The 26,526-nt window shown below is 48.5% G+C and overlaps 1 protein-coding gene across 1 annotated transcript; it reads right to left on the bottom strand.

Annotated features, from left to right (window-relative positions):
- Positions 1-24,859: 24,859 nt before the first annotated feature.
- Positions 24,860-25,576, bottom strand: LOC146854290 (uncharacterized). Its single transcript, XM_085651043.1, has one exon. The coding sequence runs from the start codon at positions 25,574-25,576 to the stop codon at positions 24,860-24,862; it is 717 nt and encodes a 238-aa protein (XP_085507169.1).
- Between the last annotated feature and the right edge of the window lie 950 nt (positions 25,577-26,526).

The raw sequence follows: 26,526 nt of genomic DNA, 5'->3' as shown, positions 1-26,526 counted from the left end.
AATATTGAGCCAACCTCTCAGTAGCAACTGTGCCAAAGATCAGCGCCCTAGCTCACTCTGGTGGCCCGTGGGCACCCTTTTACGCACTCCAAATTGCCGCCTTCCGCTGTCCCTTGTCGCTCGACTTGTGGGCCCTAGTGGAGAACAATCTTTACTTTTAAGAGTTCCCCTGGTTACTCCAGGCCTGCTCTACAGTCTCCTTGAAGGAGACCTCTCTCAGACCTCGTGGGTCTGCACCAGTAGCTGATTTGTTCATCTTGCGTGGGTTGTGGTTGCCAAGGCTTAGTGGATCCAATCCGGACACTAACACCGCAGGGACCCTTATCCTTTGTGAGACAGTTGCCCTCCAGAAGCTGGCTTTCCTTGAAGCCTCCCGGAGCCCGTGGCTGCAGATCCAAGCTACACCTTTTCCACTTGAAGCACCCGACATTGAAGGGCTCTTTTCCTTGAGCTCCCTGGTCACTGTGCCGTGACCCAGACTCTGTCCCCTCTGCTTTCAGGTTCTTCTCTACAAGATCTACAACTTCATTCTTCACGGCATCATCGACGCTTTTGGCTAGCAGCAGTTTTGTACATTTTCCCATTGAAAATCAGCCCGCGACCCGACATCGAAAACGACCTATGCACCCGGCTTCCCTGGGGCAGGTAACAGTGGTACCACGGTACTCCCGTGGTAGTGGGCTCCTCAAAAGCTTAACTCTAAGTTTTTAACTTTGAACTCCTGCTAGAAGTGTCTTTTATCTGTTTAAATCAAACCGCGACATTCTCCATAGGCTTTAATAGAGATCCAGATAGCAGCTATTTCCACTGCACGCGCCTCCCGTGGGTCCCCTTCCTCATCACCTGGGGTGGATTCTCAAGGGGCCAGCGATCCTAAATGCCCTAGGCATTGTCTGTAGAATTGTTGTGGTTCTTATACCACTTTTTTAATATATGGTTTGGTCCCCCCCCTGGGGCCCTGTGATTCAAGTGCTATTTATTGCATCTATAAATGCTTGTTTGAATTGTAACTTTACCTCTAGCCTCATAAAGAGACTTGTGGGATTCTATTTAGAATAAATATATATATTTTATATATATACCTGTGTGGACTACTCTTTCATTTGGTCATTCAAGAGGTTATCTATGGTAAAACAATAAGCTTAACACTACTTCAAGACTTAGCCTGAAGGCTGCTCTCCACAGCTACCACTAGGATAGCTTTCTTTAAAGGTTGTCTTTTAAACCTATCACCTTAAGAGTCGAATTGGACTGGTGCAAGGTGGCCACTATAACTAGTGACCAGCATATGCCAGGCCAACTTCTCACATTAATTGTTGGAAAAGTAGTTGTAAATGAGTGGCTACTATTGGATAGAATTCAGAATTGTAATGGACTAGAGCAATAAGGTCACATTGGTTTGTGTGTTTTTTATCTTCCTATACTAAGATTTATTCAGTAGATTTGTGTGAATTAGAAGGGATGCCTGGGTTTATTAATTTCCTTTTGCAATTTTTTTTTTAATAGAAATGCCATATGCTAAATGTTATTTGTTAGAAACGGGATGAAAAAGTAAATTATAGGTGACGGTCCTAAATATGTTGGATTATATTTGTACATAGAGCAATAATAATGAGACAATTCCAGAAATTCCATTCCTTTCAGTAATTGAGGGGATAATGGATATTTACATAATTGAAATTGATGAGATGAATCCATCGATTGTTAAGTACAGATAAGAGAGATATCAATATTGAAATTAGACTTAAAAAAGAGTGCTTAGATACTCTAAGCCTACCCAATTTTAATAATAAAAAGGTACATGCTCTTACCATGGACAAAAGGATGGCAGAGACAGATTGTTCATGAGCTCTGGAAATCTCACTAAGAGCAATGAGTGGAAGCAACAGTCCTGGAGAATGGACAAAATGCAGAAGACGTAGGCTTTCCCCATTGATTTTTGAGAGAGAGAGCGCTTGTGCCTGGGCCGTTCTGGCCATAGTGGGCCTGGGCATTTCCCCAGTGGGCTAGAGGGGTGGGAGCCGGTTTTGTGCCCGTGGGGGCCAGTTTTGTCACTGGGTGCCGTTTTTTCAGCAATGCTGCAATATCCGCCCCAGGAACAAAAGCTAGAACGGTGCTTCTTGCTAGCACCCCCACCGGCCAACCCTCCTGTGCCCCCCCCCTGCTCCCAGAGCTGGTCGAGCAGAAATCTGCCAGGGCTGGGAGTTCTCTGCCCGGCCCTGGCTTGTGCAGGGATGCAAATTGTCTTTTACGAACTCTGTCTTTTTTTCTGAATGCAGGGCTGTTCAATACCAAGGCACCCTAGTCTTGGCGTCACCTCTTGCCTCGTCATTCCACCACCCCAGAGCTTAATTTGTAAAATAATGAGTGCTGGTGCCCAAAGTGCTGCTCAAAAGCCCGGCTGATGCTATTAATTGTCTGTGCAATGTAGTCGTGAATTCACTTCAGGCCTCTTTAATCCATTGCTACACACTGCCTGCCCCTTTATCTCACTCTTGCCTGACCCAGGACCTCCATTAACTTTTAGTTATTACCATTTTATGTTTGCTTTGCGGGCGGGTGGGGGAGGCTGCTCTGCTCTTTGAGCAGGGCAGGGGAGGAGTGGTTTGCCGATTCCTGAGTGCGCAAAAACTGTTTGGTCGGCCCTCTCAGGCCACCCAAACCAGTCATGCGGACTCTGCCCTTCTCCATGCAGGCTGCATTGCATTGCCCCTGGCTGGGCGCTGTCCCGACCAATCACAATGCTGCATTGCAGCGTTGTGATTGGCCTAGGGGAGGGAGCCTGCCTGTCTGCTTCCTGTTCCTATTGGAGGGTGGAGAGGAGGAGCAGACAAGACGCGGGATCTGGCGGAAAGGTAAGTTACATTTTATTACTTTTCTTCCTTTGATTTCCCCGAGCCACACCTCGCGAATCCCCCACCCCCGCGAGCCCTTGCGCCCACCCCCACTCCCACCCGCAAGCAATGCATGCCGCTACTGCCCGTCCCTGCTTTCTCCCTTGGTGGTGTTTTTCTTTTGTCTTTCTCTTCCTCCTTCTTTTCCGCTTGTGTGTTTTTTTTCTCTCTTGCTCCAGGGAAATGTCTGATGCAGAAAAATAGGTGTCGCTCCCAAAAAATGAGCGCCGTGACCACCACTGGCGACCACAAGCTCAAATTAGTCACTGCACCACCCTACACTTCCTGTCTCATTATCTCACTCTTGCAGGTCCTTTTCATCTCTCCTTTATCTCTTTGTCACTGTTTACTTATCATTCTGTTCTTCCTTCGTACCCCCTGTTCTACCATTCTCTCTCTTGCTCTGGTCAAAATAAACATGAGTCCCCAAAAAATAGTGCTGGAGCCAACCATTGGTAAACAAATAAACAAATTCAGCACAGTGTGTTGGAAATGTGATGAAAATACAGAGTTATATTCGATTTGGAAGAATGAAGTGAGTTGTAGATACTGGTGAATAGAGTTAAAATGTATAACACTGCGGAAAGAGGAAATCAAAAGAGGAAATGTACATACAATTTGAGTTACTCCATTCCATTCCAACAAACTTTATTTTGGTCGATATAGACCATAAAAAGTAAATGGTAAAAACAGTTGTGATGAAAAAAGATAACAAAAACCAATAAATTACAGAGAAGGAAAAAACACAAATTGCTTATTTAGCAGCATTAGAGTACATCACAGGGTGGGAGGTTCGTGGGATTCAAAGCTTTTTCTCGACCTGAACCAACTACCAAGTCAAATACCCTGAGTACAGCCACAACAATCTTAAAAAATATACACATACCATTTTGATGTAATCAGATTTCAGTTAATCATTAATGTTGATGGTTAAAATACGGAAGGGGTTAAAAATGAGTTAAAAGGGTTAAAATGTATCAATGTATGCACTATGGGAGTTTTGTAATTGCGGTGGCGAGTTTAACAGCACCCTACGACTATGCCACATGGAGTTTAAAAATTGGGATATGGCAAAAACAATGGGTGGGTGGGTGGGTGAGTATCAGATTTCAAGATTCTAAATGCCTCCATACAGTGCATACACCCTAGATTCCTGCAAAGTGGGACGAGCCAGGGTTGTCTGGCTATTTTATAGCCAGAACAAAAGAAAACATGAAGCTCTGACTTATCGGCACAATTGCAAGCGGGGCACCTAAGGGGAGTGGCTTTTAGCCATTTGTTGGTGAAGGCACGGAGCGGCAAGGTCCCTTTTCTCAACTGGATATTTAATTTCCTTGCCATGATTTGGGCTGGATGTTTTAGCTGGATTGAAGACCATTAATTTGGTCTTCAATGTGTTGATCTCCAGCCCCTTGTTTTTGCAGAATGTAGCAAAGCTATCAAGAACCCTCTGGATGCCCATGGACAACTTAGATCTTAGCAAAGTGTCGTCCGCAAACATCCTTGCTGGCACCTTACTACGCGCCTCGTTTAGTTGGGCAACCAGAGTGTTGATGAAAAGGCAAAACAGGGTAGAGCTGAGCACACACCCCTGCTTTACTCCTCAATTGACTGGGAAACAGTCCCCAAATTTCCCGTACCTTACTTGGGCAAAGTTGCCCTCGTGCAGTCTACTGATCAAGGTCAGAAGGTGGTGGGGATTCCCAGGTGTTTAAGTACCTCCCACAGTTTGTCTCTAGGAACCAAATCAAAGGCTGTTTTCAGATCAACAAATTTCAAATAGAGGCTGCCACCCTCTATTGACACCGTCTTCCAGTATAATAGTTGGAGTCTAAAGATTTGGTCGATGGTAGAGATATTTTTTCTAAAACCGGTTTGGTAAGAACTCAGGATTTCATGCTCCTCCATTCACACGTGAAGGCGATCAAGGAGGATCCTTGCAAACAGTTTCTGGGTGACATTGATCAAACTGATCGGCCTATAGTTGGTCGGCAGGAGAGGTGAACCCTTTTTAAAAACTGAAAAGATTTCGGCCAATAGCCAAGTTCCCGGGATCGCCATACCTCTCAAGATATCATTGAATATTGCCCATAAGTAGGGTCCCCAGATTTTTGGTTCTGCCCGGAATAGGCCCCCTGGTAGCTTGTCTAGTCCCGGAGCTTTGCCGAGAGGAAGCTTCCTTATTGCGTTTAAAACTTCTGTTAGAGTAATCCCTTTGGCCTCTTCAAGAACAGTTCCTGGGATTAATAAGGATGTTTCGTCCTTTGGGTCTGAAACTTCCTCAGTGGTGTATAGAGCTCGGAAATGGGTCTTCCAAACAGCCGCTGCAATTTTTTGCTCTAGGGCTGGCTTCCCTTCACTACTATCTGTACACACTATTGAGCAGAACGTCTTCATATCCCTGTTAGATAGGGCTGTTTTAAGGGCATCCCATCTATCCATCTCCCAATTCTTCTTTGCTTGTTGGATACTGTCTCAATAGAGCGCCTGCATTTTTTAATTAAGTACCTGTCCTTACATTTGATGGCATCTTAGAGGGCTCTCTTGGCCTTAGGGCAGATGTCATTGAACCAGGATTGTTTGGCACCCTTTTTGCCTTAGTAGGTAACATGGTGTAGAATATATTGGTCAAACTGGTTGTCAATTCTACGTGCAATGCTGCTATTCTGATGATGGTTAGGGGAGAGTCCAATGCCACGACAGTCTCCCCTATTAATAATAAGGGCAAAATAGTTAGAGAGTATAATGTGGCTACCTTGACTGGTGACTGCTTGACTGTCCCCCATATGAATCTCCTTCTACTATTAGTGAGTGTTAAGTTACTATCTACGATGGTACCACTGGCCATGGGATTTTGAAAATCTGGGAACTCCATCTCTATGGTCAAGGCATTGTGGTCGCTTTCCTGTCACAGCAGAACAGCAAAATCAACAACCCTTTGCCATAGTCTCGTTTCTACTAGAATGTAGTCCAACAGGGAGGATTGGCCAATTCTGTTAAAGGTTAACTTCCCTGGTCTATCGGATTTGGTGCAGCCATTGCACGCTCTCAGAGAGTGGGTCAGTGTTACTGCATTGATCTGGAGTGCTAACAGGGCCCAGGCCTTTATCGGTTGGATTTGAGGGTCAGGAATTAACCAATGCCGATCCTCCTCACTGAAAAATGCACAAGTAGGAGCAGCAAGGAGCTCAAATTGACAATTAAAATCACCCCCGATAACCAACCTTATATTCATGGGGACTGTAGCAATGAAGGTATTCAGTTGGTCGATGGTCCGGGATTCATGGCTAAAGCTTACAGGACGGGAATACATGTTAATAAAGGCTATTTTAAAGCTATAAGAGAAGGTGAGTACAGTACACAATGTCGATGGACAGGGGATTCAGCTGCTCCACTGTACAGCCCAGGTGCGTAGCGACCCAAGTACATAAGCCCCCTGAGGGTATACCTCTTCTCCCCCCCCTCTCCCCCCCCCCCCCCCCCCAAGATGGCTGGCACATTGAAACCCCATCTTTACGATGTTATCCCTTGCCCACCTTTCCTGGAACATGCATGCATCATATTTCTCCCAAAAAAAGCCCCCATTCTGGGCAGTGCAGTTTGCTTTTTAGTCCAGCAATGTTCCAGGATAAGACCCTCAGCTTGTGGTTAGGGTTAAAGTTGTCAAAAGGGGCATTATGGCTGTCGAAATGGGGGAATTGGGTACCCTCCAACTGGACCAAGGGAGCTACTTCCGCTACTTCTGAGGGGGGGACCTCTCCTAGATGGACTAGAGATTAAAGGGCAGGAGATGCGGGAACTGGAATTCTAGACGATTCTACACAAGTCCCATAAAGACTGTTGGCCACCAGTGGAGTTTCGGTTTGCAGGGCCCTGAAGTCTACCCCAACCCCAAAGGATGTGTTCTGACTCAGCTGACCGCTGTTACTTTCCCCTAGGTCCCTACCAGACCCCCAGCAACTAAGTCCAGGGTCAGGGCCATCTTTCATCGCATGTCAGTCCACCTCCTCTAGGGCCCCAAATCTGTTCACTATGGAATATTAAATAGGAGAGGTATAGGGGTGGGCCCGCCACTAGATGTTCTAAAGACCATTTATCTGGGGCACTGGTGCTATGGGTCCTAGGTTGGCTATGACAGTGGGAATACAAATAGTCCAGTGTGTGAGCCCTAACCCCTGTATGTGGTTCATGGGGACAGGAATTCTGGCCTGCTAGGTTGTGGACAGTCAGGGGATAACTGAAGTTGATAACTATGCAGTCCCCTTGCATTATCTTTTGTCTCTTACCCACCCAGCTAACTCTATGAACCATTAGGATCTCTCCTGCCCTGTCGTAAGGAAACTGACTGTGCCTAGCCAGCCAGAAAAGGCATTTGTTCCTAAGGTCCAACTGTGTTTCCTTCTGGCCATCATTAATCTCCGGTACTCCTGTCAGTATAATGACATACGGAAGTGAGACTGGGGGTAAATTTATAGTCGGGAGAGTCACTACTTTATGTCTTCTCTCTGCACCCTCCACAAGGTCCACCCCTTCCCCGGGCTCTATTCGAGTAGAACTGTTTTTATTCAAACCCCTCTTATAGGAAGCTGGGTTGTAACTCTCTTTCGCGTTAAGTCTCCTGGGGCCGGTAACAGTTTTTGGGTCTTGGGCCTGCTGGGTGCCTACCTTTTCTGAATAGGACAACGTGGTTTCAGCTGGCTCGGTGCTATAGTCCTCTGCCCTTCTTGCACCCAATGGCAAATTGGGGAGTACATCCTTCAGGGGACCATGCTTTCCTGGGGAGGTTGGGCCCACACTATCTGTCTGGGAGCTACAGTCTTTCCTTTTCCCTGGGGCTTGGGTATTACTGACAGTAGTGTTGGTGTGCCTATTTTGTCCGATTAAATGCCCTTTGTCTATGCGGTTGAGTAAATGAGCAAGCCCTTCCTTCACAATAGTTCTCAGTTGGCTCTCTAGGTCTGCTATCAAGTTCCGTACCCAAGATGGACAAAATCAGGATCTGTCCGAGGGTTGGTAAGGTGTCCTACTGTTCCCCCAGTGCTAGCTAGCTCGTCATCACTAGGTGCTGGCTCGATGTTTTTCTTCCTTTTAGCTCCTGACTCGTTTCCTAATTTGCGCTTCCCATTCTTAGGTATACTAGCAGTAGTTCCACCTTTACGAGTAGCTGGTTTTGGTGGAACTTCTTGAGGTGAAGGTGGGAAGGACTCTGTTGCCCTGGGTATGGGCTCTAATAACCTAGATGCAGACACAGGTGTAACGGCTTGGGAGGTGGACGACTCAAGCACCGGACAGAAGATGTCTGGAGTTAGTGACAGACGCCTCTCTGTCAACTCTATTTCGGTGGTTACCACCCCTATAGCCCTCTGAAGCATCCTGTCAATTGACGTTGAGGGCATTGGGGAAGGAATGGGCACTTGGGGACATGGTGGGTGTTTGGCTACGCAAGCACGCTTACCCATTATTAAATCAGACAGAACTAAGGTACAGCCTCTCCACTAAAGTCAACCAGTAGGACCGGGGTAGAGTTAGGCAAAAGACTATAAATGCAAGAGCTGGGGGACAAAGTAAAATCAGATGGCACAATTAGCAGAAACACAAATAAATAAGAAGAGGGAGTTAAATGGTCGTTAGTCAAAGGGAATAATGTCTCAGATACAACCCGGTCTGTTACAGTGCAAAGGTGGTTTACACGATTGTTCAAATGGATCACAAGCGTACACTTTCCTGGTTCCGCAGCCAGCTCCTGCCAGTAGAGTACTATGGTCCCTGCTGTTGATAGGGTGGTTAATAACAAATCGTGCAATTCAGAGGGGAAATTCTGGATGTTTACGAGTCAATTGAATGGTCTAGAAGATCTTACCGGCGGGACAATGTTGAAGAATCAGCGCCAAGGGGGGCAGCCCTGCCCTGCCTCTTCCTGGCAATGACGGGCAAGGACAGGCCCGCCCTTGGCCCGAGGTTCACCTGCGCTGCTGGAAGAGAGGCAGCGCTTTTGCGCATGCCTCCCTCGCACCTGTGTCAGCGGTAAAGTCTTGCAAGGCACCCTGGGACTTGCAGTCCCACCAGGGTGAATAGCAGCCCAACGGGGAAGAGAGGAAGGCTGATGGTGCACCTTGGGATTAGAATCCCACCAGGGTGTTGCTGGCTGTGGATGAACGCCCCCAAACAGAAGTGGAAACAGCGTCCTGTGTCCATAAAATCTATTCCAAAGTATTTTCTGCCATTTTGTTGCACTGTATCCGGTGTTATAATTCCATAGTCTATTTCTAAACCTATGAAAGAATAGCTGAGCAGGGCTTGTCCAGAATGAAGCCTGTACAACATACAAATACATCTCAGTAGAGAGTACATTACTCACTGTGACAACATAATTATTAATTTGCAGGAATTCATCTTTGTCACTTTCACTTGTGCTGTGAGCAAGGGCTTTATTTTGCATTGATTCCTCAAGAATGGAGTGCATCATGAAAGATCTGATCCCTCTTACAAATCCTACATGCTTTTTATGGAAGCCTTGTTAAACAAAAGTAATAGAAAGGCTCGCCTACTGTAGCTGTAAGGCATAGCAAATATGCTGCTGATGGCACACACTGAGTGACAAAGACTCACCACTAAGTGGCAAAACTGCAAATAACAGGTAAGGTGTTGGTGTGCTTTCCTATTTATTTCTTGATTTGAAACAGCAGTGTAGAAAGGATACCTCGCCTGGCCACTGTGATTGGAGGTGTCACCAGCCACTACGAGGACAAAAACTGAACTCCTCAATAGTACCCACCACTCGTCCTTGGGAGAGAAGCATGTATTCTGCTGCTGCTCAGATGCAGTATCTCCCTTAGGGATGACTCCCTTCTACACCCTAAGAAGGGGTCGAAAGAGGTGCACCACATGCAGCTCAGGATGGACAGTTGTAATTTAGTATGTGACAGTGGGCTGCCCAGTAGTCCTGCTAGGTTGCAGAGGGACTCCTGTGGCCTCTCAAGGTAAGAGGAGCAGCATGAGCCGGCCTGAACTTTAGAAAGATAGGAGGAAAAAAATGGCCCACAGCTGACATTGGGCTTAGGGCACCGAAGGAATGCCCGACTTTCCAAACCGGACCTGATTCTCAGGACTGCCACCCGTGCAACAGAGACTGTCCGCCATTGCCTGTCACCCCCTGTATGCCAAGAGGGGGGCCACTGAGACTGTTGGGGTTGTTATCTAGAAGATCAGACCTGATCGGAAATGTCGCCCACATGAGTTACGCCCCCCTATACCTAGGGGGTAGGTTCATGAACAACCTTGGGGCCGTCACCATGTCGGAGCAGACCCCTGACCAGCGGAAGGGCGAGGGAACAAGTCCAGAAGCCACCTGCATGGACGCTGCTGCTTTACTAGCTTACTGGGAGGGACCACGTAGAAGAAAGCTGCAGCAGCCAGGAGACCCTGTCGTCTGCAACCCACACAGTGCACTGATCCAGCTGACCGGTAAGAGAATGGCGCAAGCCGCTCAGTGTACAGCGTGGGAGAGAGAAGCACCCCAGCTCCTCAACTCATCTGAAGTCTGCAGGCCCCTGTGAGTCTTTTTTGGGGCTCAGCAGTTTACAGTCTGAAGAGCTGAGAATCTTTCATAGCCAAAGCCAGACTTTGATGTGCATTGAGCACATGGAGTCACCACCTAGAATCTGCCAGGGACGCAAAATATAGCGTGAAGTAGTGGGTGTGAGAGGGAGAGTGTCCCCCTGCAGAGGGGTGACTCAGTCCTGACAAGCACTAAAGCGCTAACCTTGGGAGACTACTGTGTGGATTATCTATTGTGTTTATAGTGTGTAATAAATACTGTGTTTAACATTAAAGATCAGTATTGGACTTGGCAATTATCTTTTTCGAGCCACTGGGGTGTTTCTTAAGTTATGAGCCCTCTCATACCTTGCACCTAACTAACCATGAGGGGCCTTGGACTGCTCGTCCTGCGTTAGCACTGAGGGCTATCCATTATAATAAATGGGGTAACCCAGTATAGTGTCAGAGGACCTGGGTATCTATCGGTAAGGAAAACAATTGGTCCCAGACAATCTTAATTCCACTCAAATTAATAACTGTAAAGGAAATAAATGAAATTAAACAAGACTGTAGTATGTAATCAGTTCATACAACTGAAAATATGTAATGTAAAGGCACAGTCAACACGGAAAAACTCATAGATAAGAGGCCACCCAAAGTAAATTAAATTGCAAACATCAATTTGTTTCATGCTGAGTCATATTCATCAATTGGAAAACCTACACAAAGGCATAGTATTCAGCATATGATATTAGTGCGGTTATTTCGAAGGAAGGATAAGGAAGTGAAAGTTGGTGCTCATGTGTGGGGTAGAGAAGGAAGATGAAGATCATCAAGAAACATTTCAAAAGAACAGTTCAAAACACTAAAAGTAGAAGGGATCCGGCTCTAATCCCTGACAAGGCCAGTACCCCTACCGTACTGGGCCTACCCCTAAGTTTTAAAAAAAAAATCTTTTTGTTAATCCCCATTGACAAGATTCACCATTGTAATACACGAGCAAGAGACATTGTCAACATCAAACTTCCAATCTGGTTCACAGTTGATCACAGAGCACTGTACAATACTTGATAAATCAAGGGGACCCAAGAGTCTCAGGGTCATGCAAAGGAGCCGGTGGGGTGCAGATATTGCCTGCAATATGAATTCTTGATAATTATTTCTCGATTGGAGGCACAGTAAAACTACATCTGTGGTTGGGGTAGAATGGAAGTAGATGTTGGGTGTAGGCCCACTGGGGAAATGTCGATGTTTCAACCCTAATGCAAAAGGGTGAGTAGACTCCTCTGCTGGGATAACCCCTATCACTTAGACGTTCTAAGAGGTCAGTTGATTCCTCAAAGAAATCCTGTTTGCCGCCACAGTTCCTACGTGTACTTGGTATAATGTCTTTCTGTAAGCTTACTGATGTCTCTCATGACCACCTGTTCATAGGCTGGAATCCTATGTGACATCAGTTGGGGTGGGGATGTAAAAGTAGATGGCGGTCGTAGTCCCGTGATGGAAAAGGTGGGTTTGTAGGGAATCTTGTTAAAATAATGTTTAAGGCGCACCTTTCTGAAAAAATTGGTGTAACTCAATTTTCAGATTAAAAGTGTTGAGCAGATTGGTATGTACTGATGATAAGCCTTTCTCTATTATCCTTTTTTCCTCTGGTTTGAGGACATAGTCAGACAGATTAATCAACGAACTGTCATGTCTCATCGGTGGTAGATTCACCACCTGTAGTGCTGTCGTCTGGTGATGTTCAGTGTCTACCACTTTGGTATACTCTATCCACACTTTAGGATTCCATATGCCGTACCCCTTTTTAAGAATTTAAAAATGCTCTGTCTGTCACTGTGGCGCATTTAGCCTTCCATAGTCTGTTATCCTCAACCGGTGACCCTGGATGTGTCTCGCAGTTACTGCACAGTCTGTCTTCCTTTGACCGATCGGGACGAGTTAGCTGTCAGCAGCGCGCGCCCGACGGCAACGTGCACGCTGGCTTCAAATAGCCGTGCATGGGTGCGCGTCAGTCCTGTACCTTCAGAGACACCGACAGATGCGGCACGTCTCCTACTTGTTCTGACTTAAGGTAATTGTTATCCCTGGCTATTTCAAATGGGCGTTTGGCAACTGGTTGGCAGTACTTAATGCGTGCCGCTTGTCTTGCAGAATTGCACATCCTTCTGGGACCAATGGCAGCATATGATTAGAAGGTCTCACGCTGCTCCCTCTCAGCGGGTGAGTTTACTGTTTGTCTCTGTATTTTTGGTTTTGAGTTGTGTGTATTCGTGTACACCTGGGTCTAGTCTAATGTCCAGTTTTGTTTTTACATTGTTCTTAGCGCCTCAGGGTGATATTTCAGGATAGTTTGATACGGAGTACAGTTTGGAATTAATTTCATCACACCATGACCATGTTCGGTGAGTGTTTGATTTTTCACTTTTGCTTAGTCATTCTTGACTTACGATTGTGACCTTATGGGAGACTCATGCTTGCACATTCTTTTTACAGACTACCCACCGTTTGGGGGCAGTGTACTTGACACCATCGAATATAGGGCAGCTGGTCACCAATTTAATTGCTATCTATTGACTTAGACCACCCCATTGATTGTATGGTTACTTTCCAGGTTCCCTTTCCCTTGTCCTGAGGAAGACCTGCAGCAGAGGAGTCTACTCACCCTTTTGTGTTAGGTTCGAAACGTCGACATTTCCCCAGTGGGCCTACACCCACCATCTACTCCCCTTCTACCCCAACCACAGATGAAGCTTCACTGTGCCTCCAATTGAGAAATAATTATCAAAAATTCATATTGCGATTGAACTTAGGGGTAGGCCCAGTACGGGAGGGGTACTAGCCTTGTCAGGAATTAGAGCCGGATCCCTTCTACTTTAGTGTTTTGAACTGTTCTTTTTAAATGCTTCTTGATGATCTTCATCTTCCTTCTCTACCCCACACATGAACACCAACTTTCACTACCTTCTCCTTCCTTGGAAATAATCGCGCTAATATCACATGCTGAATACTATGCCTTTGTGTATGTTTTCCATTTGATGAATATGACTCAGCATGAAATAAATTAATGTTTGCAATTTCATTTACTTTGGGTGGCCTCTTATCTATGAGTTTTTCCCTGTTGAATGTGCCTTTACATTACATATTTTCAGTTGTATGAATTGATTTCATACTAGAGTCTTGTTTAATTTAATTTATTTCTCTTACAGTCATTCATTTGAGTGAAATTAAGATTGTCTGGGACCAATTGTTTTCCTTACTGATCACTGAGAGCTAAGCACTGATGGGGTAGTACTTCGCCCAGTCACTGAGTACCCATTGTAGGTTGGGCTCTTGGGCATCAAGAGTAAATAGCCACACCCCCACAGTAGGGCTCAGTAGATCCTGCTTGCCCCCTGGCCGTCTGAAAGGGGTTCTGACAACATAGAATGTGTGGCTGATGAGCAATGTTCAGCAAAGAGGTCACACCAACAGAGACAGAAACAGTGCTTCTTAAAAGTATATGTTTTAGTAATAAGAGCCATGCTTTCAGTTCTCTTCTGAAGTCTGCAGCACATAAAGTGTCAAATCCACTGAAATATCAAGGTTGTTTTTAAATCATGCAGGGGCAATGGGTATTATAACATGCAGCATTTGTTCTGAATTTCTCCCAAATTTCTTCGAAAAAAATGACAATATTCTCTATAATAGTATACTTAAATGTATATACTAACTACAGCAATCAGCTTGGCCTGGGTAAAGAAAGGGTCAACATTGAATCGAGCACAAGTGAGACACCAGGCAGACAACTTGGTGACCAATAAAGTAAATCTAACATTGGGACAATTAGTGCACAAAGTTGTGTTTTCAATGTGCAATGCTTTTGCATTTGTAAACTAATATACCCAATACCAGAGCTATGCTGGTTCTGACAGACCCAGGCTTAAGTTTACAGCAGAATAAAGTTTGAAAAGCATTTTACGACCAAACTACACTGGTTTGTAGAGACAGGACATAGTAATAGCAATAGCTATACAAGGGGTGTGCTGGTATACTTCCTCTGCATAGACCTCATCCCAGAAGAACAAAAACAAAAAAGGCATACATAAAGCAAATTCTGCACTTATAATGCACTCTGAAAACTGATAATAGAGGCATTTGTTTTAAGCAGTAGGGTATGCCCCTGGTTGTACATAAATTATATATTCAGGCTTCACGTAGCTGAGTTATCCCAGTCTATCCATGGGTCATGCACCAGAAACATGAGCTATCCCTTAGGTGACAATGCTTCGTTACCAAGTGACAAGAGCCACAACACATAATTTCTGCTTGATTCTTGTAAAATTGCCACCAACCCTACGTTTCATGCCTGAAGGCACTCACTAAATATATTGAAAACATATGCATACAAAACTTCAGTTGATTTGTTACTTATGAAGTGCATTAAAAAGGCCCAAGACATCTTAGCACTGAAATGACTACCAACATTAAAAAAGATATCAAGATAATCACTAAAATAGTTGAATTTTTAGGGCCTCTGGTTTGCACAGGTCAAGATAGTGTGTATTCCAAACAGAGGCAGCAACTAAAGAGAAGGTAATAAAGCATGGTGAATATAGGCAGGGGAATGTAGCTTGTCTCGCCTCACTCAGGGAAAAAGTTCCCTGTGCGACAAGCCTCTGTGTTTTGTAAGGAAAAAACAAACTCCCACTTTGAAAGTTTATTTTCTCAATCCAAAGAAGTTTGCTATGTGGGTGCCTAACAAATGTATGTCTGTTCAGCAAGCCTGCAATTATCTGAAGTGAGTGCCACTGTGGTGGCTGCCCTCAAAGCACTGAAATCCCTTCCAGACCGGTGGGGATCTCTACACAGGGTGTTTGGTCCTCTGCCTGATTGCAGAGGACATTTATCCCCCTGGCAGATCTTCAGACTGTCTACAGGTTCTAAATGTCCTCCTATGCATTGTCTACAAGGTTATATTATCAAGGACATTTGGCATATCAGGTAAATCTGGTGGTCTTTTTGTATCATCAATGTCTGTGAATGATCATGATCATCTATTCAGCCAGCCTCTTTGATGTTTTCAAAGTGCAAGAGCCGACAGAGCTAGTGTTTACAGGAAAATGGAGAGAGTAGAGGAGTCCCATCTCTCTCTCTCTCAATCTCAAACACACGCACCCTGAGCCCCACACAATCCATACCCCAAACACACACACACCCACACCATCTATTTATAAAATGTAATTGTAATGTCTGGGTAAAGGAAGAAGTGAAGATTTATTAGAGGGTATAAAGTTCAAGCTGATAGAAAAATGGGCAGTTAGGTGGGCGTGGTGACCCCAAACTGAGACCAATATATTGTAAGCTATATCATCACGGTAAAAGCACAAAGACAGATTTGGAGACTGAGACCCGGTGATAATTAGTGCAGTAATTACTGCTGCCCTAGTGTGGTGTATTTAACGGGTCACACAATTGCCTTCATCTGAATTCCCCACGTCAGAATAAAGCCCAATATGTGGAATCTGTGCTTATCACACTGATTACTGCATGTTTTGCATTTATTTCTTAGCATGTTATCCTGATATATTTCATCAGGCTTTATCTGGTGAAATTTGTCTGGAGAAAATTGCAGTGTGGTCACTGATGTACAACTCACCATTCCGATCTGTGTGCATACATCCATTTGCATATGGATTGGAATTTAAAACGCAACTATGAATCAAGGTCTAAGTAAAGCATGTACATTTATAGAAGGCAGGGTAGGTTATGTCAATAGCCGTTTCAATCAATCAATCAGTCACTTGTAAAGCGCACTACATACCCGCGAGGGTCTAAAGGCGCCGTGGGGTGGGGGGGGGCACTACTGATCGAACAGCCAGGTCTTGAGCATCCTCCTGAAGGTCAGCAGGTCTTGGGTCTGTCGTAGGCTCAGTTGGAGAGTGTTCCATGTCTTGGCAGCGAGGTGGGAGAAGGATCTCCCGCCGGTGTTTTTTCTTCGGATGCGCAGGACGGTGGCGAGTGAGAGGTCAGCGGAGCGTAGCTGGTGGTTGGGGATGTAGAAGGAGAGCTGTCTGTTGAGGTAGGCTGGGCAGGTCTTGTGGAGTGCCTTGTGTGCGTGGATGAGGAGCTTGAAGGATATCCTCTTGCTGACGGGGAGCCAGTGCAGGTCCCTCAGGTGGAGGGTGATGTGGCCGTGGCGTGGTACGCCGAGGATCAGTCGTGCCGAGGCGTTTTGGATGCTTTGTAGTCATTTGATGAGCTTGGTCGGGGCTCCCGCGTAGAGAGCGTTTCCGTAGTCGAGTCTGCTGCTGACGAGGGCCTGGGTGACTGTCTTTCTTGTATCTGTCGGGATCCATCTGTAGATCTTGCGGAGCATGCGGAGGGTGTTGAAGCAGGAGAAGGAGACGGCGTTGACCTGCTTGGTCATTGAGAGCGTTGAGTCGAGGATGATTCCCAGGTTGCGTGCGTGGTCGGTGGGTGTCAGGGCTGCTCCCAGTGCCGTCGGCCACCAGGAGTCGTCCCAGGCTGAAGGGTTGGAGCCGAGGAGGAGGACCTCCGTCTTGTCCGAGTTCAGCTTCAGACGGCTGGTCTTCATCCAGTCGGCGACGGCCTTCATTCCTTCGTGGAGGTTGGCTTTGGCGGTGATGGGGTCCTTGGTTGAGTGTCGTCGACGTAGGAGATTATGTTGAGGTCGTGCTGTCGGGCGATGTGTGAGAGCAGGGCCATGTAAATGTTGAACAGTGTCGGGCTGAGGGAGGATCCCTGGGGTACGCCGCAGATTATCTTGCAGGCTTTGGACCAGAATGGGGGATGGCGGACGCTCTGGGTTCTGCCGGAGAGGAAGGAGGTGGTCCATCCCAGATCCTTGTCTCGGATCCCTGCGGCGTGGAGGCGTGTGCGTAGTGTGCGGTGGCAGACGGTGTCGAAAGCGGCGGAGAGGTCTAGGAGGATGAGTGCTGCGGTCTCGCAATTGTCCAACAGGGTCCTGATGTTGGTGGCGGCGATGAGGGCAGTCTCGGTGCTGTGGTTGCTGCGGAACCCTGACTGGGAAGGGTCCAGGATTCTGTTTTCTTCGAGGTATCGGTTTAGCTGTCGGTTTTCTCAATGACCTTGGCCAGGAAAGGGAGCAGAGAGATGGGCCGGAAGTTCGTGAGGTCTCTTGGGTCTGCCTTGGGTTTTTTCAGTAGGGCGTTGATCTTGGCGTGTTTCCAGCTCTCTAGGAAGGTTGTGGTCTCGAGGGAGATATTGATGATGTTGCGCAGGTGGGGTGCGATGGAGCTGCTTGCTTTGTTAAAGACGTGGTGTGGGAAGGGATCTGACAGAGAGCCGGAGTGGATTGTGCTCATGGTCTTGATGGGGTTACCGATGCTCACGCTGGCCCAGGCTAGCAGGGGGTCATGGTCGATGGTGTGCGGAGGGTCCGTTGTGTTGCTGTCTGTTGGGTCTGTCTGGGTGTTGAAGCTGTCAATGGATGTCTGCTCTCTTGCGGTGGAAAAAGGTGGCGAGGGAGTCGCACAGGGCTTGCGATGGCAGGATGTCGTTGGTTTTGGAGCTGGGGTTGGAGAGTTCCTTCACGATGTTGAAGAGCTCCTTGCTATTGTGTGCGTTGTTGTCGAGGCTGTCTTTGAACGAGGTTCTCTTGGCAGCCCTGATGAAGTGGTGGTGGTTGCGGATGGCGTCCTTGTGTGCTGCGCGGTTGTCCAGAGTTTGTTCGCTGTGCCATTTCTTCTCGTTTCCGGCAGGCTTGCTTGGAGGCTAGGAGTTCTGGGGTGAACCAGCTGGCCCTCTTAATGGTGTCTCTGAGGGCGGGTTTCTTCAGCGGGGCGAGGGTGTTGGCGCAGTCCTCGATCCAGCGTCTGAGGGTGTGGGCAGCGTAGTCGGTGTGGCTGAGAACGAGGTTTGCATGTAGATGGTCTACGGTGATTTTGCTCAAGCAGCGGCGGGGGATCTGTTGGGTGCGGTGGTGTGTGGTGGGTTTCTGGAAGGTGAAGTGAATGCAGCGGTGGTCGGTCCAGAGGAGTTCGTTGGTGTGGCTGACGGAGACTAGCGCACTTGAGCAGAAGACTGGGTCGAGCGTGTGGCCGGCGGAGTGGGTAGGCGTTGTGACGAGTTGCTTTAGTCCGAGGTTGGCGAGGTGATCGATCAGTGTTGTGGAGTTGTTGTCGTCGTTGTTCTCAAGGTGAAAGTTCAGAGTTCTTAAGAGGATGTAGTCAGTGGAGGTCAGGGCGTGCGTGCTGATGAAGTCGGCAATGGAATCGCTGAACTGAGGGCAGGGTCCGGGGGGTCGGTAGACGAGGGTGCCTCTAAGGGTGAAGTTGGGGTCTGTGTGGATCTGGAAGTGCATGTGTTCGGCAGTGCTGAGCGCATCGTCGGTGCTAGTTGAGACCCTGATGCTGTTCTTGTGGACGATTGCGATTCCTCCTCCGACTCCGTTGGTACGGTCTCTGCGGGTGATCTTGTAGCTGTCTGGGATGGCTATGGCGATGTCGGGTGCGGAGGAGTCGTTCAACCAGGTCTCTGTCAGGAAGGCGACGTCCGGGGATGTTGTGCTGAGCAAGTCCCAGAGCTCAACGGCGTGTTTGCGTGCGGAGCGGATGTTCAGTAGTATGCATCGCAGGTGGGTGCGGTGTTTCTTGGCAGGTGGTTCGTCGGTTCCGAGGCTTGTGTAGCTGCAGTTCTGGCAGGTGAAGGGACCGTGTGTGCTTTTCGGGGCGGCCTTGAAGCAGGTGTGGGTCCGTCCGGGTTTGAGGGCGTGGAGTGTGATGGCATCGTAGCGGCGGCGGTCGTTGTGGCGGGAGCGGGGGCCAGGGGTTCTGGCGCTGGGCGCGGTCCAGGCGCGAACGGGTGCAGTCGGGCTTGCCTTAGGCGCCGGGAGGCAGGGGCAGCGAATGGGCAGTCAGGGGGGCGGGGCCACAGGGGACGCAGCAGCGGGGGCGGAGGGGACGACGAAGGGATCAGAAGGCAAAAGGGCACAAAATCAAGGGCAACGAGTGACACAGAAGGCAAAAACGGCACAAAAACGGGGGTAAACGAGTGGCACAGAAGGCAAAAGTGCACAATATCAGTGGGGAAACGAGTGGCACAGAAGGCAAGAGGGCACAAAATCAGGGGGGAAACGAGTGACACAGAATGGAGAAAGGGCACAGAAATACAGGGGCGGTTAAGAACAGAAGGCAAAAACGGGCAGAGAGACACGGGGGCAGCGAGGGGAACAGAAGGAAGAACCGGGCAGAGAGACAGGGGACAGCGAGGGGAGCAGAGGGAGAACAACGGGCAGAGACCACGTACAGGCAGTGGGGGTAGACAGACAACAGCAGTCACAGACGCAACAGTGAAACTGCAGGCAATACAATGAGGCAGTGAAATAAATACAGGCAATGCAATGAAAGTGATGGAAAAACAGGCAATACAATGAAGCAATGAGCGGAAGAAGAAACAAACCTACTGCCAACCACTGGCCACCTCGAACTTCCTCAGCAGCGGCAGCTGGGGCAGGGACACAGGCAGTGCTGTGCGGAGGGGGCGCGACCTACCTGGTAGGGTCAAGGGTCGCTCTCCTCACCGTGCAGCAGCCAGCATATATGGGGAGGTGGGAGCAGCTGGGAGGCGGAAGGCGGGGGCAGCGAATGAGCAGTCAGGGGGGTGGGGACGCAGGAGACGCAGCGGCGGGGGCGGAGGGGGACGACGAAGGGAACAGAAGGCAAAAGCGCACAAAATTGAGGGCAACGAGTGGCACAGAAGGCAAAAAGGGCACAAAAACTAGCTCTGTATTTCAATTATTGCCTTGCAGTGCAGTAGGGTTTGAATAGTTGTATTGAATTGTAGTTGTAGTTATACAGTGCTTTATACTCCTAAAAAGGACCAATGAGGAGGGGAAAGCAAGCTACTCCATGGAGTAGCATTAATGGTTTGTCATGTGGCCCATATGAGGAGTTTTTTTAGGTAACGTGTCAGGACCGGGATCGTTGCTATGCCTCTGCATGATTTTGAAAATAAAATAAATGAAAGATAGGTTAAACAATAGAGCCCAAATTACTAAGATTTTGTGTCAGACGCAAAATCCATGTTGCAATTTACTAAGCCACAAATCAAGATTTGTGTGTGTACTGGTTCCCCTGTTCTGGACCCCCTTCTCCCTCCCCTTTCGTTAGCTTGGGAAATAACTAGGACCGCTTTAGAAAGGGGTACTCTTTTCTTTTATTGGCAACGTTGTTTTAGAGTCACACATGCCCTAGGTATAGAACAGGATCCGGGTGGAAAGTCTGATAAGGGAATCAAAACGCCACGAGTAATGATGTCGTCACGGGCAGGGGATTCTCCGTCCAGAGGTTGGCACTCGAGGACCCAAAAATGAAAGGAAAGAATAGAACAATGCTTAGGATGGTGGCCACGTTTGAAAACAACAAGGGGGAGGGGAAAGTGCACACCGTCACCAAAACCCTGGTATTCGTGCTGTGTCTATGGTGTGGGAGTATTAGTGCTTTATCTAGGTGCACCCCTCACGCGTGTCCACAACCCCTGTAATATTGATGAGCATACGCCCGTCACTTGCCTGCTTCCATGACCCCCATGGGCCGAGGGGAGACCCAGTCTCCTTGGTTTCCAGGAGATCAGTGGTCCCGAGCGCGGTGCTCCTTGAGCTGATTCCTTCGTTGTCGGCTCCCTCCCGATCCGGAGGTCGATACTCCTGGGTGGTCCCGCTGCACCAGGCGACTGTCTCGTTTTCCTCCTCCTCGCTTTCGCACGCTCTCCACTCTTCACCGGCTGGCTTCCTCTCTCTCCAACTCTCGCGCGCCTTCTCCTCGCTGTTGTCCGCTTTTGCGGACACTTCCGCTCCGCCCTCGCCGTTCGCTAGACCGCTGTTTGCAGTTCCGGGTATTTCGGCGGCGGCCATCTTGAGTTGGGCGCCGCCACTATCGGGAGGACGTACAACGTCACACTGCCCTCCCCTTGGGAATGGACGATCGGGCCATTCAAGGACAGGATATTGGGAGAGGTAGTCTGCATTCGACTGGAGTTTCCCCGGTAGATGTATGGCCTCAAAGGTGAAGGGCTGTAATGAGAGAAACCAACGTAAAACTTTGGGGTTCGAGTCTTTATGGAGGGCTAACCAAGGTAGAGGAGCATGATCGGTTAACAACAGAAAAGAACGTCCCAAGAGGTAGTATTGAAGGGATTCCATAGCCCATTTGAGAGCGAGGCACTCTTTTTCAATAGTGGCGTATTTGAGTTCCCGAGGGAATAACTTCCTGCTGAGGTACAACAAGGGCCGTAAGTCTCCCGCTTCATCAGGTTGGGATAAGACAGCCCCAATGCCTCTTCCCGAGGCGTCTGTTTGGAGAACAAATGTTTTCTGAAAGTCTGGGCAGACAAGGACAGGGGCTGTACAGAGGGCCTTTTTCAGTTGTTGAAAACTCTTTTCTTGGGCATCAAACCACGGGAGATGTTTTCCTGTGTGAGCTTTTGTCAAGAGGTCCGTGAGCGGACTGGCGATCTCAGAAAAGTGGGGTATGAACCTCCTGTAGTAGCCCACCAACCCCAGGAAGGAAGGAATAACCCGACCCTTTCTACAGGAGGGTCGGGTTATTTTGGAGATGGCTTCTATTTTATTTACTTGGGGTCTAATACACCCTTCCTGTATATCATATCCCAGGTATTATATGTGGTTGGTACCAAAGGTTGTCTTCTGAGGGTTGAGGGTAAGACCGGCTTGTTCTAATGTTTTTAGGACGGCCTCTAGATGTCGTAGGTGGGTGTCCCAGTCAGGGCTGTATACAACGATATCATCTAGATAAGCCACAGCGAAGTGGCGATGCTGTGCCAATATGGTGTCCATCAGGCGCTGAAAAGTAGCAGGGGCCCCGTGGAGACCAAAGGGAAGTACTTTAAATTGATAGAGGCCAGTGGGTGTTGAAAATGCCGTCTTTTCTCTGGCTGTAGGAGTCAACGGGATCTGCAAATAGCCTTTTGTTAGGTCTATGGTGGACATCACTCGGGCTTCTCCTAATCTCTCAATTAATTCATCTACTCTCGGCATGGGGTAGGCGTCAAACTGGGATACCGCGTTTACCCTGCGGAAGTCTATGCAGAAGCGGATGCTGCCATCCGGTTTTGGTACAAGTACAATGGGTGAAGACCACTCGCTGTGTGAGGGTTCGATTATATCAGCCTTCAGCATGTCCTGTACTTCCTGATTCACTGCCTTCCTCCTAGCCTCCGGGATACGATATGGTTTTAGCTTAACCGGTTGGGAGGTTTTGGTGACTATGTCATGTTCAACTAATGTGGTTCTCCCTGGGGTCTTTGACACGACGGAGGAATATTTGGCACACAGGGACGAGATCTGCTGTCTTTGTCTTTTTGTGACGTGGGGCCCTAGCTGTATGGGAGTGTCCTCTTCCTGTCTTCGGGGAGGAAAGGTTACCTCAAGCGGTTTGTCCACGGCTATGTGGTGGATGGGGGCATCTGAGGTTGATGCTTCCTTTTGGGGTTCCTCCGACGCCTTGAGAAGATTGACGTGATATATTTGCCCAACACCTCGTTTATGTGGTACATCTATTTTGTAAGTGACAGGAGTCACTTTTTAGAGAATTGTGTAGGGGCCTTGCCACGTGGCGAGGAGCTTTTTATCGGACGTTGGTAGAAGGATCAGTACTCGATCCCCGGGTTGAAATTCCCTGAGTTTGGCATGGCGGTTATACTGTTGCTGTTGTCTCGTTTGTGCTTTTTCAAGGTTGGTGTGTACCTCTTCCCACAGGGTGGACAAGGTCTCTTTTAGGGAGGAGGAGTACTGAAGTAGGGATTTCCCTTCGTCTTCTTCCTCTGTCCACTGTTCTACCGCCATATCCAGGAGAGTCCTGGGGCGTCGTCCGAACAGGAGTTCGAACGGGTAAAACCCGGTTGAACTTTGTTTGTGTGTCCTGATGGCAAAGAGGACCAAAGGCAGTTGGCGGTCCCAGTCCCTACCGGCCCTATCTATACTTTTCCGTAGGATGGTCTTAATCGTGCGGTTGTAGCGCTCCACCAGACCGTCCGTTTGGGGATGGTACACTGATGTGCGTATTTGTTTCACTTTCAATATGGAGCACACTTGCTTCATTAACCGGGACATAAACGGCGTCCCTTGATCCGTTAATAGTTCAAGAGGAATCCCTATTCGGGAAAAAAACGGCACCATGGCATGGCTAACAGCTGTGGTTGTGGTGGATGAGAGAGGTATAGCTTCGGGGTAGCGAGTCGCATAATCTACGAGGACTAATATATACTGATGTCCTCGGGCTGACGGAATTAGAGGTCCGACCAAATCCATCCCCACTCTTTTGAATGGTACGTCTATGATCGGGAGAGGTTGAAGTGGCGCTTTGGGTATAGAAGGGGTATTGATTAACTGACATCTAGGACAGGCTGCACAGTAGCGGGCTACCTCTTGATACACCCCGGGCCAATAGAACCTAGGTAACATATACCGTAGAGTGTGTTCTTTGCTATGGTGTCCACCTCCCGCTTGACCATGTGCCAGACACAACACCTGCTCCCTGAAGGAACGTGGAACCAGTAGTTGTTCTTTTCGGTTACCCCGTTCATAGGAGACCCGGTATAAGAGTCCCTTGTGTACCCAAAAGAAGGGGCCTACCTTATCAGGCTGGTCTTCTTGGACCTGTTCCCAGGCGTTTTGGAGTGTAGGATCCTCTCTCTGGGCTGTTCTGAAACTCCGTTCGGGTCCATGAGGTGTTTCTGAGGAGGTAAAAATAGGTGGGGATAACACATGTTTGGTCTGTACATACCGGGCTCTTTCTCCTCTTTTCTCTCTGCGTGTTTTTGGAATTCTAGGGGACGTGGCGTGTATTTCTGAATTATGGTATGGAGCATCAGTTAACCAGGACACCGGGGTTGGGGATGGGGAACTGGCCTGTAGGTATTCATGGAATCTAGGAAGATCTGTTCCCAGCAGGACAGTTTCCGGAAGATTAGACACCACCCCTACTTTCCTCAGCAGGGACTCTCCCTCTATGTCCAATAAAACTTCGGCCAGGGGGTATAGTTTCTTTTCACCATGAACACAGGTGACCTGTATGGCTTCGTCGTCACTGAGTTGTGAGTCCCTGACAAGTGTCCTGTCGACCACAGTATGATGACACCCTGTATCTAGAAATGCTAACACTGGTTTCCCGTTTAAGTGTATTTTCTTCCTATACCTTTCGGGGGTTTGTCCTGTTACCATAACCCTACCCCGAGTATACCCGACCTCCATGGGCTCAGGAGGGAGAGGACGGGACGGGAAGGACAGTTTCTTGCTATGTGTCCCCATTCAGCGCAGTGAAAACATTGTGGGCCTGGTTGAGTTGCGCCGGGAGGCATTGGTTTAGGTTGTGGCCTGCTAAATGACTGGCTACGGGGCTCGGGGAATGTCGGGGTTGGTTTGTTTGGTACCTTTGGGGCTCCTACCGATATCCTATTTGAAGGGGCTTTAAACTCAGGAGAACGATGATATGCACAAGCCAGATCAACTGCCATGGCCACCGTGAGATTAGGATGTTGGTATTGTAGGGAAGGGCGTCCAAATATTGTTCCAGGTAGATTCTCTCGGTGATTTCATCTGGGGAGGATGTGGTGGGTTGTAACCATCTATTACCTAGATCCCTACTCCGATAATATAGAGCCCTCGGATTGTCGCCCACAGTCCATTTCTCCTTCCTAAACCGTGACCTGTAATACTCCTGATCGCAATCTAGTCGTTCAAGGATAGCCCTTTTTATATCAACGTAACTTGTAACACCGGCTGGATTAGCCGCTTGGTACGCGGCCTGTAACTCGCCGGATAACAGAGGTGCGATATATTGTCCCCAGCGCTCGGGTGGCCATGCAGCCGTGGAAGCAACCCTTTCGAAATTAACAAAGAAGTAGTCCGGGTCATCCCCTTGTTGGAACTTCTGGAGTACTGACCCTGGGACGTTGGGGTGTACTCGGGCACTTGCAATGGCATCCGTAAGGCGCAGTACGGCCGTGTCCTGTACCTGTTGGTTTGTTAACAGGACTGCTTGGTCCTTCAGGGCCACCTGTAGAGCCTCTCTCTCGGTTTGTGCCTGCTTTGTTTGCTCCTCAAAGACAAGCTGTAAATGTCGCTGACCTTCGGCTAACTGGGTGATGATGGCCTCCATTTCGGGGTTCTGTCTTTTTCCAGACAGATGAGTATCCCACTTCTGACACCACTTTGTACTGGTTCCCCTGTTCTGGACCCCCTTCTCCCTCCCCTTTCGTTAGCTTGGGAAATAACTAGGACCGCTTTAGAAAGGGGTACTCTTTTCTTTTATTGGCAACGTTGTTTTAGAGTCACACATGCCCTAGGTATAGAACAGGATCCGGGTGGAAAGTCTGATAAGGGAATCAAAACGCCTCTTGAGTAATGATGTCGTCACGGGCAGGGGATTCTCCGTCCAGAGGTTGGCACTCGAGGACCCAAAAATGGAAGGAAAGAATAGAACAATGCTTAGGATGGTGGCCACGTTTGAAAACAACAAGGGGGAGGGGAAAGTGCACACCGTCACCAAAACCCTGGTATTCGTGCTGTGTCTATGGTGTGGCAGTATTAGTGCTTTATCTAGGTACACCCCTCACGCGTGTCCACAGCCCCTGTAATATTGATGAGCATACGCCCGTCACTTGCCTGCTTCCACGACCCCCATGGGCCGTGGCGAGGGGAGACCCAGTCTCCTTGGTTTCCAGGAGATCAGTGGTCCCGAGCGCGGTGCTCCTTGAGCGGATTCCTTCGTTGTCGGCTCCCTCCCGATCCGGAGGTCGATACTCCTGGGTGGTCCCGCTGCACCAGGCGACGGTCTCGTTTTCCTCCTCCTCGCTTTCGCACGCTCTCCACTCTTCACCGGCTGGCTTCCTCTCTCTCCAACTCTCGCGCGCCTTCTCCTCGCTGTCGTCCGCTTTTGCGGACACTTCCGCTCTGCCCTCGTCGTTCGCTAGACCGCTGTTTGCAGTTCTGGGTATTTCGGCGGCGGCCATCTTGAGTTGGGCGCCGCCACTATCGGGAGGACGTACACCGTCACAGTGTGTCTTGCGAGGGATCTTTATTTCTCCTCATTAGTTCCTTTGTGCATGC

The sequence above is a fragment of the Triturus cristatus genome, chromosome 4_1 (genome assembly GCF_964204655.1).
Source record: "Triturus cristatus chromosome 4_1, aTriCri1.1, whole genome shotgun sequence".
NCBI lineage: Eukaryota > Metazoa > Chordata > Amphibia > Caudata > Salamandridae > Triturus > Triturus cristatus.
Note: the sequence above shows the minus strand (reverse complement) of the source record. Positions and strands in the feature narration are given on the sequence as shown.